We start from the raw sequence: 11,407 nt of genomic DNA, 5'->3' as shown, positions 1-11,407 counted from the left end.
AAGGATTTTATACATTTCCGGAGAAGAGAACCATTTAAAAACAAAAACAAATATTTTGCTCCTAAATTGGAATTTGGGGTCTCTCTTTTTGACACTTTGTTTTTGTTTATGACAAATTCAGAATATTTACAAAAAACGAGGACCTTCAGAAAAAATTAAAGGTTTCTGGATCTTTTTCAAGGCTTTGCAAATTTCAGAAGAAATCTTCGAACAGAAAAAGCTTAAAGAAATCTACAAAATTAATTAACTTTGAAAATTTTCATAATTAGGTTAGCGAAAAAAAAATTGGTTCAAAATTCCCTAGATTGTTTTTAGAGTTTTTGGGAGAAAATGAATGCTTGAGCGTCTAAACTTTTACAATCTCTATCAGACGTCTTTTTGTAGTATTATGCGGCAACTTTAAACTTTGTGAAAGATGTTTTTTCCTTGGATGCTCAATGGTTTTTTTTAATTAAAAAAAATTTTGTCGAAAAAGTGTTAGCTTTCAAACTTATTAAAATCAAAAAAAATCTAAATAATTAAAAACCTGAAAACTTACAAATTAATGGGATGGGATCATCAGACAATAAAAAAATTTCAAATCCAAGGCTATTTTCTACATCTTGTTATTGAAATAAAAAATGAAAAACTTCTGTCCTACATTTGGAGCGCAGCTTTTTTTTATTCATTTGCTTCTCTGACTAAATTGTATAGTAGGTGATATATAACAACCGCGATTTCTGTTTTTACAAAAAGTTTGGATAATTTTTTCAAGCTGGATCAAAGTCTCCATATTTTTCCAAGCTTGAAAAATTTCTGATAAGATTGTTTTGGGACAAAAATACAAAAAACCTCCTAAAAAAAAAAACACAGCTTTTTACCAAAATGCAAAAAAAAACATGAACGCAACGGCTTGGCGCTAATTACTTTAAAACTAAAGTGGGCTGTGCGCGAGAAAGTGAATGCTCAATCAGTAAAAAAACTGTAAAGATGTTTTCAATGTCTCGCAAAACTTGTTTCATATAACTTAATGTAATAAAAACGTTTCATCCAAAACATCATAATGTTATCGAATTTCTAGAAGCCCTTATTTTGGTTACAGTGACAGTCAATATTAAGTTCAATACTATCATTGTTTTTTTAAAATAATTTTAGATATATATTTTCTTCCTTTCTTTATCCTACATTGCTTGGTTGATTGTGCCCAAAACATTTGCGAAGAAAACTTATAACAAAAGACGTTGTTTATTCTGAATTTTTGAGCAAATATCAAAAAACTGCATATAAAAATTGTGTACAAGAAAAAGAGAAGTATTAAGTATTTTAATAATTTTCTATGCTTCAAAAACTCCAGATGCAAAAAAAAAAATTGTGAAAAAATTCATTTTTCTATAAATCATCAAAACTTTTATGCTCTGTTGATGAATAGAACCGACAAAAAGCCAAACTGTTTGGTTCTAAAATGCAACTAATTGCGACGAAAATTTGGTATATGCACAATTTAAAAAAATATGCAACTTGCCCTACAAACATTTACAGTAATTGTGTGAGAAAAATTTGACATTCGATGAGTCAGTTTTTAAATAAAAGGAGAATGTTTAGAGAAAAAAATTGTCTCGATTGTTTTGCACGCATAAAAAACGTCGGATAACAAAACTCAATTCTTTGTAAGAATTATCTGTAAAATTACAATTTTGAGCAAATTTTCCTTTTTCCTAAAATTTAATGCAAAGGTTTGGCGCAACTTAGCTAATTTGAATTGTTCTCAAGAAATTTTTAGCTCGATCAGTTAAAAATGCATATTGATTTTTATACTACAAAATGCTCGTTTCACTCCCTCAACCACATACTTTTATTGTTTGAACCAAAAAATTATACTCTTTGTATGAAAATTATGTGAGCAAACAACAACAAGGATAGTCGGTTACTGTGCAAGGAGCACAGAATGTTCCGACCATAGACTTGAAAGAACAAAAAAAATTGCTTGCAATTTGGTGTCGTTTTTACTGCGTGGTGCAATCGAAAGATCCGAGCAAAAATTTTTTGATCATATTCGATTTTCAAAGTAGAATAGGTCCATTGGAAAACAGTTTTTGTAAATAAAAAGAACTAGAAAAACAAAAAAAATTACCACCCGAATTCAAAAATTTTCAAAAGCTTTTTCATTTTTTTTTGCAGAAAATTTGAAGTTTTGAATCAGAAACTGTCGCTAAAAAATTCCAAAAACTAATTTTTCCCATATTTTATAAATTTTTAAACGTTTTACCACGTTTAAATTAAGTATAACTATGCTTTTGTGAGCCTGCTTAATCTCACATTTTTAGCTTGAACTTAGACAAAAATCAAAAACTTCACACTGGTTCTCTCGACACTGAGAATGTTTTTCAAAACTTGTTAAAGTTTTTCGAATCACATATGAAAGGGCTTCATAATAGGCTAATGTATCATTCAAACCATTCCAATGTATATTTGTGGTATCTGATTATGCGTTAAAAAAAATAAAGAATCTATAACACCCGAATACAAGGTTCCTCCACATTTCAAATGGTCGGAACAATAATTTGATCAAAAATTTAGAAGCACTTAGCTTATTTATATGGACTGTCATTATATGGTTTGGTCTTATCACTCGGTGTTTTGCTACTGCTGTTTTAATTGTTTCAATTTTTACTCCTTATTTAAGCATCAAAAACTTTGCTTTGACCAATGAACAATGGGCATTATTATTCCCTTCATTTTTTCAGATTTTGAGGGAAAACTTTTCCGTTTTTTGGTCACTGAGTAAGAGTTTATTTGCATTGATTACTAAATTAAAGAAAATTCTCTAAAAACACTATTCAAACAAAAGTTTTCACACACAATAAAAAAAACTGTATTTAAAGAATTCTGTGCAAAGTCTCTCGAAAAAATAAATAATTGAATTTATTTTTTCAAAGTTCATTACAAGTACTTAATAGAAAAGCGCATTTAATGCGTTGATACAGTACGTACATTTGGCTTTTCATAGCTCGTCTAACAAATAAATCAGCATTAAAGTACCACCACTGAAGTATAAAATCTGAACAAAAAATGAAGTCATCACTAATTTTCATATTGCTATCGTTTGTTCATGCTGGTTTGAGTGCTCAGGTGTTTCTTAAAGTGGGTTTCATTTTGGACGAGGGGAGGGTTGAACAGAATGACCAGTTGTATACTTCGCTGGATTATCTGAAACGAAAGCACAGCTCATCTCTAATCGACTTCAGGTTTGTGATAACAGACAGCAACCCAGATCAATTTTTATCAAATTGCAGGTCAAGTAGCACAGAAAACTCTAAACATAGATTTAATATATTTGTATAATACTTGGTTTTTTTTTAATTACAGCGCTAATTTTTTTCAGCATTATCTTTCATACCTAAAAAAGCTTTTAAACATTTTAAATGTTTTTTTAAGACTGACTGAGTTTCTAGTTGCCTTTATCATCCAGAAGTCATCCAGAACTTTATCGTCCAGAACTGAAAATTAATCAATATGGTTTATCACTCGACTTGATCTGGCATTTATCTGCGATAAAAACGACAAAAAATAAACATTGACTAGAGGTTGCAAAAGTTACTATTTTCAAACAATAAACTAATTGTAGTTTGCACTTACAATCAAGAATCTTATTGTTGTTAACAGTATATATTTTTTTGTGCTGCAATTCCTTTTATTTTTTTTTGTGCTGCAATTTCACCTGAGCAGCTGTTTTTGTGCTGCAGTTTTTTTGTTGTGTCCATGATTTTTACGAATTAGAAATCAATTTCTTTATACGCCAACACATTTTTATTAGGAGTACGAAAATTTTCCGACAATATTTTTATAACGTTTATGCAAAATGAAATATAGGTACTGAAAACAGCTTCACTATAGGATGTCATCACCGAAAGATTGACAACACAAAGCCTCGAAGAGCTTCACGTCAAAAAGGAAGCAAAACTTGAAATTGATTTATATGAAAACGTTTTTATCAGGTTGGGGCCTTAAACTATTGTGCGCCATCTATTGATAAAAAAAACTTTCAATTAAATTGCAAAGTGACTGAGAATCTTAAGAATTTTTCAAGAATCTCAAAAAATAAAAACCAAGTGAAAATTTTTCTAAAAATTCGGATCTGTTTACTTTTTGTTACAACTATTGTAGGGAAAATTATTTCATGAACTTCCAACAAAACACATCTCGCAAAAGTATATAACTTTCAATCTTTAAGAAATACAACGACTAGGAAAAAATTAAAAAAGAGAGTTTTTTAAATTTCAAACAAAGCAATCTATATATGTGGTAAACACTAAATCCGCGCTTCATATCACTCAAAAGAACGTGCGCAGTGGAGCAAAACAGAGCAATCGGGGTACACAAAAACTGCCTATCATACAATTTCAACCTATGAAAAAAATGCTGATCAGGCTTTTAAGAGTTGTATAAAAAGAGAAAAATAAGCATGAAACTTTGTAACAATCATTTTTTGCCTCATTTTGGAAATAAATAACCAGCTTTTTGCTAAATAGTTTATTCAAAATTTTTTTGAAATAAGCAAAAACAGTTTTTTGTACTATGAAATTGTATGACAAGCATTTATCTACAAATGAAAATACTAAAAAATGCTGTTGTGAACTTTTGTGTTTCATACGAAATTTAATATTCAAAGATTTTCTGTCATGAAAATCTCCAGAGTGTAACTGGTAACTACCACGCTGATAAAGTGCATTTGATGTTATTGGTCATTTAGGGTAATGTTGACTTGTTCACTCAGACTTATATACCAAACAGGTAACTTTTTCTTTATTGCCAGAAAATTTGTGCTTTGAAAATTTTGGTGGTTGAGAGAAGAGGCCTGTTTTGTTTTACAAATTTATGTTTATTTAAGCAAATAAAAAAAATTGTGGTCAAAAAAGACCTTTTTGTAATAATGCATATAAGAGCACAGAAGCAACTTTGTGACCAACAATTATTTGAAAAATGTTCACCTCAAATTTTGGTTGTTTCTATGGAAAAAAGCATGTCATACAATTTTTATGTATGAAATGGTATGATAAACATTTTCTTATTCAAAAAATTTTTGCCAAAGTTGCTCTTATCTAATCAAAACTGCCACTAATTTGTTTTGTTTGAGTTCATTAAAAAACTTTTGATTGAAAAAAAACTTATCATACCATTTCATAAAAAAAATATTTTCAAGCATCTGAGTTTTTTTTTCAATAAATTTAACTTGGAATCTTTAGTTGCCAGTTGTCAAGCACTTCATTTGAAGTTAATCTAGCTAAAGTTAGATTTTTAAGCGTCTTAGGTACTAAAAAGAATGGTTTTACGGTGATCTAGAGCAGTATCATTCGTTTTTTGAGCTCAGAAAAAATGTTGATAAAAATGTAGCACTGCTGAAATAGACTGGTCTGATTTTTGTTATTGATTTCTGTTTTCCATTTAATGCTTTATGAGGGAGTGCCTTGATTCACTTCTACATTCAGGCTACTGTTTTTGGATAAATTCAGTTAGTTTTTTATAACTACCAGAGGTTTTTCTTCTAAATTCTAGTTTTGTAGAAAATAGAAAAATCACAAACAAAGGGAAAAAGAAATCAGGAAAGTTTGAAAAACTTGCAATTTTTTATTTCATTGTAAACCTTTTTAGCCTATACTGAGTTGCTAATTGTACAGTAGCTGGGCACTGTTGCTTCAGTTCAAATATTTGGTTGGACTATCATGCTCCCTATTGACATAAATGCTGCCAATCACAAATGTAAATGCAAAACATAATCTTTCAGTCAATGTGATAAAAAATGGTTCAGTTAAAAACTGATATTTCTAAAATTGAAAATTATCTGAAAAATGGAAGAAAATAATAGTGTCCCAGTGGCATCACAGTAGTTTTAGACGCTTTTCAATAAGTGAAAATTGTTTTAGTTTGTAACTTTTTGAGTTCTGCCGATACTGTAGAATGATCATATATGGCCAGGGGTGGATTTAAATAGAGGCGGCAATGCGGACGCCCCTTTAAGGGATTCGATACCCTGCCGACACAAAGGGTCCCACTTTGTAATATTTTGTGATATCCATTTTTGGATGACGGACCCTAAAATTTTTCTTAAGGCGCCTTCGGTGTCAATAAATACTAAAATTGAGGGGGGAGCGCGCGCCGACAAAGACAATTTTTTGGTCAATTTTTTTTTCAAAAAGTGCCACTAAAAACGCCTTTTTGGCCTGTTTTTTTTCAAAAATTTGACTGCGGCGCTGAAAATTTGGTCAAAATAGGGCTTTTTATTGCGTTGAGAGAGCTCGGAAAATCAATTTGATCGAACTACAAAATCAATTTGTTTAGAGAAAAAGGCCGTTTTGACAAAAATTGTGATGTTTTGGCGAAGCATCATTCATGACCCCCGCCCACCCCTCCTCAAAATAAGTATATTTGACACGCTAAATAACGAACTGTATCTAATATTACCGTTTTTTTCCAAACCACCTTTCAACGAAGTTTATTCTCTGTCCACTGTGAGTGCAGAGCAATACAGAGCACGCAAAAGTCGGAACTTATTCAACCGCTCATCTCTGGATTTTTTGTCTCTTCTCGTGGACAATTTCTCCGCTGTGCAATGATTCGATGACTGTTTAGAGTGTCCTTCATCTCGGACCCCAACCCCATGCAGGCCCTGAGGGAGTTGTGTGGGATGACAGAGTGGGGGGCCACCACACTCATCTCACTCACTTCCTGCTCGAGCACCAGACTTCTGGAGGTAAGCATCAAACAACAGCAGCATTAAAAACAAGAATAATTGTCTACTGTGCGTATGTAAATCAAAATAGTCCCGACCGGAGAGGGACATGGCTTTTACGTACTGCGACAACAAAAAAATACAAACAAAAAACTATCAATTAAGCCAAATTGAAACAAGTTCAAGGCTGCACTTTAACGTCCAAGAAAGTTTTTTCGATTTATAGCAAGATGGAATTATCGCAAAAAAATCACAAGCTTTAATTTTTTTTCTTCAATATTTCAATTATCTACCACAACGTCCTATAAAAAAAGCAAATTGATGAAATCAGCGTCTAACTTGGTATTGAAACAAACTAGATTTCTGTAAATTAATTTGCTGTCTGAGCTGGGTTAATATTAGAAGCCCAAGCCTTATTTTCACGATATATACAGCGTTAAAAATCTCAAACTGACAAAAATGGCGAAATCTGTAATGTTTTTAGAGATTTTTTATTTGAGCTCAGAACATTGATACTCTTCCGATGATATAAAAACCTTCCGTCAACAATGGCTCGTTAGAAAGTCAAAATAGCCAGACGAAAAAAACTACACCACAAAAGCCAGAAAAATAAAGATTGCCGTGCCAAACTGGAGAGAATGTGAAATATAACTTCACGATTATTTCCTAAGCACTCTGCTAAAAGAAACGTTGGAATCGGTTGTTACATCTCTTTGTTTCAACAAGTAATTAAAACTACAAGTCTCAGATAAATTATATCATAGATCATAGTCGATCTGATCCTAGAGTTTAAATGATAGTTATATGAACAGATAAATTAAAAAAGGATGATTAAATAGAAGAAGAAAAACGTTATGCACAACTGCTCATCTTTTGTTATTTTTTACCAATAGGAGGGGCTGTTTACTTTATCAATTTATTGCGTTTTATTTCCTACAAAATTCGTTGGAAAGTAGCGGAGAGAAGGTGCAGAGAAGTTGTGTTCCAATTCTTGCTGGGAAAAGGTACACTGTCTAAGCCTCACTGTCAGTTAGGGTTTTGTCCGATGCTGGGGTGGTGGCAATTTGCCTTCCTTTCGGTCCGTTAAATTTGACTTAAGGAGTTTATTTATTTAACTTTGTTTTGAGTGACTCTACTTAATGTGAAAATTTACTCAAAGAGAATTTAAGATTTATTTTTTAAGAAGAAGAAAAAGTTGAAGGAAGATGATAGTTTTTTAGCCGTCCGTCTCAGCGTAAGAAATTAGAGTCAACAATTATTGGCAACTGAGCTACAGCTCAAGAACAGTTCATGTCTGGAGTCTATCAAGGTCAACCGACCTAATAACAAGGTATCTACTACGGTAAGATTAACATAAAGATAAATAACATGAATAACATATATGTACTGAGTTAATCAATTCAGGCCGGAAGACATTCCCCCTTAACAGGGAATTTAAAAGTAAATTGTTTTTTATTTGAGTTTTGTAGTCCCTGTGGAACTCTCGACTACTCCTGCGTTCTTTTGTGTTCAGTTTTCCGTTTGGTTTTTTTTCTGTCTCGTTATTGTTATCGTCCTCCATGTTCTTTTTGTGTTCTTCGTCTTCGTGCATTTCTTCGTCCTTATTTTCCTTCGTAGCTTCTCCCGTTACAAGTTTTTCTTCCACGAATAATTTTTTTTATCGTTCATGTCATTTGCGCTTTCATTTGGCGACGTCAAATCAACAATTTCGACCTGTTTTTGATTTTAGGGCTAATGGCTTCGAGAAATTTAACGCAGGCCTCGTACTCCGGAATTTTTTCTCTGAAACCCATTTCTTAAAGGAACGGCTTCAGGCTTGGCTTATTTTCTGTTTCCGGTTTGTCTGATGAGGAGTTATTTTCGAAATGCAGTGATGTCTTTGTTTCGTGGTTGGCGTCGTTTATCGTGTTAACTTGGATTGGGTTTCCCAGTTCGTTTGTTAGAGTTAATTGGCAATTTCGTGTTGTTTTTCTTTTTGGCATGGCAGCGTTTGCGGGTGGCGTGCGTTTTCGATTGAGCCTCTTAGGTGACGGTTCTATATCCTCTGATGTAGTGGATGAATTGTAGAATTGTGACATCTCAGTGTTTTCTTCCGTTTGCAGACTCATCTTACGTGTTGGTTGCAGCTTTTGAGTCGGACGCCCGCCTGTTCTTTTCCCCTTCAGTTTTGCCTTCCTTTTAGCTGAGCTGTTCTGGTTGCCCTGGTCCCTGCCGCTTTTTCCTGCTTGGTCAATTTCTTTAGTAGCCCCGTCCCTTTGTGGGGCATTAGGAGTCTCAATGTCTAAAAAACGTAGACAAGGTCCTGATCTCCCTGAGAGTTTGTACGCAACACAATCACTTAGCCGAGAAGGCCTGCATGGTCCGTATACTAAAGGATTGGGAACAAATGCGACTCCGCTGTTTCTTATTAATCTTGCTTTTGTTTTCCAAGCTTCTTAACCCATGCTGTGTGTGGCGAGTTTGAACCCAAGCTGTGTGTGGTGGATTTTCACGTCTAGAGTTTTGTACTTTTGCTTGAAAGTTTTGGGATCTTTTACCTTTGTTGCTAATCGAATTGTTTTTCGCGCCACCTGGTCTATACGTTTTTTTCGTATTTTTGCCTAGTGTCGGCTGTACCCCTTTGTATCTTACGTTTAATTTATATCTGATTATTTCTATGGTTTTCTTAGTTTTAGCACCTGTGACTTGCTGGGTAGATTAAGATGCTTTCTCAAGGATCTTCGGTAGTGTTGGTGACTTGGCTTTTGGCTTGCGGCTTTTGTTGGAAACTTCATTTTCTGACCATCGTCGAAGATCATGCATTATTACCGCTGATAGTGGCGGCTCCGTAAAATTCTTTCTATCTAAACATGCAGGTTTTGCACTCTCCCAATTTAAATTGTCTGGTGAACAATTAGTGGCTACGTTTGAAAGAGGTGTGTTTGGCTTTCTACCTATACAAGCTCAAAAGTTGAATATTTTGTGATGCCATGTTTTCATGTGACGCATCCGTAAAGTTTTCATAATTTCTGCCAAATCGTTTGCTCTGTTTTCATTACGGCTAGCCTATGTTTTAATGTTTGGATCATTCTTTCTACCACCCCTATTGCACTATGATCGTCTACCGGAGCGAAAAGTAGTTTTATGTTGTTTGTACTGCAATATAGCTGAAATTTCTTAGCTCTAAAGGTTTGCGCCTGATCGCAACTTAGTCTTCGTGGTATCTCATTGTTGGAGATATATCTTTGGATAAAATTACTGGTAACGTCCACTGTTGTGTTCGACACAACCTTCGTAGTGCGAAGTTTTGATCACTTATCTATCGCAACCAAAATGTACGCGTCCTTATTTAACTCATCAGGGAGGGGCCCGGCGAAGTCTAATTGTACTTCCTCGTTAGGTTCTACAACCGGTTCCAACTGGAACGTATGTTTTTTCCCTATAATTGGTTTGAAATTTGTACCTTGCTCCAGTGAGTGTTTGCAATTCTGAGCCATCTGAACGATTGATCGATGAAGTTGCGGCAAACAGACATGTTGGCACAGATCCAACATGGCTGCCGAACCTGGATGGTTCATGTGGAGGTTATCGAGTTTTGTTTGCCGTAATTGAGTGGGTAACACGATGCTTTCGTCAATTAGTAGACAGTTCTCTCGGACGTGAAGTCGATTCCGAATGTTATGCCAGTATTGTCTGTGTGAGGTTTTGATAGCTTCCCAGTCTGTTTTCTTGACAAAATTTATTAGGTTTCTGTCCTTCTTTGTGGCAGCGGTATTAAATGGTACGCCCAGTATTCGTTGTAGTTTCCGCCGAAATAACGGTGTGTTTTCCTCCGATTCTGTTGTATTCATTCCTTTCTCGATTTTCGCGATCAGTCCTTCCTTGGCAAGGTTATGGCTGGCCTCGAGTTGTGTGGGGTTGTGTGTCATCGTTGGTGGTTCCTAATTGTGTGCCTTTCCCTCTTGAATGCATGTGTCAGGGTCCACGCGGCTGACGCAAAATTCTCTTGTATCGTCGTCGTTGTTTGTGGCGAAGTCTGTTTGAGTGACCATTGCTGAATTGTTCGTTTCCGTTTGGGCGGCGCGTGTCGTCTTCATTTTTTTATCTTCTTTTTGTTTACTGGTAACAGTTGTTTTTGTTGATGTTGAGTCGTCCCCAAACACATTTTTTGGAAAAATTGTTTCCTGTTTCAATTTTGAAGAAAGTAGTTCCCTCGCATCTTGAACTACTTGTACCGTAGTAGATCAGTGGTCCGGCGTTGTTGTTCATGCAGTTGTTGTTGTTTTCTTTCCTTCTGTTGGGGGTTGCTTATGCCACCTCGGGTCTGGTAGACTTTCCTCCCGGTCTGACGAGCCTTGCCGCTGCGATGCCGACTCTTTTGCGTCCCCGTGACATTGTCAATGAACTCGAGGTTGTTTATGAATGCATTAAATGATGCTACAACAAATTCCTCATCATACTCGCTTGAGGGTATTAACTTTCCAATTGGAATTCGAGACATATAGTCTATTAAAGCATTTTTCTTCGCCAGATGTTTAAAGTCAAAGTGAAATGGGAGTAGACGGTCAATCCTGGACAAGCGCGTTAGCCTACTCTGACTAGTTTTTGATCCCTCCTTCGCGTTTAAAGCGCTTATCAAAGCTTGATGGTCTGTAATGACGGTAAAGTGTTTTCCAAAAGTATAGTATTTATATGTTCAATGGCCCAAACTACCCCAAGTAA

General features: G+C 34.7%; 1 protein-coding gene across 1 annotated transcript in view; it reads left to right on the top strand.

Moving 5' to 3' along the window:
- Nucleotides 1-2,958: 2,958 nt before the first annotated feature.
- LOC134844652 (glutamate receptor ionotropic, kainate 4-like) overlaps nucleotides 2,959-11,407 on the top strand; it is a 39,969-nt gene continuing 31,520 nt past the window's right edge. Inside the window, exons 1-2 of the mRNA XM_063861449.1 lie at nucleotides 2,959-3,224; nucleotides 6,607-6,727. Coding sequence (XP_063717519.1) covers nucleotides 3,049-3,224; nucleotides 6,607-6,727 — 297 coding nt within the window. The 5' untranslated portion in view covers nucleotides 2,959-3,048. The remainder of the gene's footprint in view (nucleotides 3,225-6,606; nucleotides 6,728-11,407) is intronic.

The sequence above is a fragment of the Symsagittifera roscoffensis genome, chromosome 4, assembly GCF_963678635.1.
Source record: "Symsagittifera roscoffensis chromosome 4, txSymRosc1.1, whole genome shotgun sequence".
Taxonomy (NCBI): Eukaryota; Metazoa; Xenacoelomorpha; order Acoela; family Convolutidae; genus Symsagittifera; species Symsagittifera roscoffensis.
This window is presented reverse-complemented; position numbering and strand designations above follow the sequence as displayed.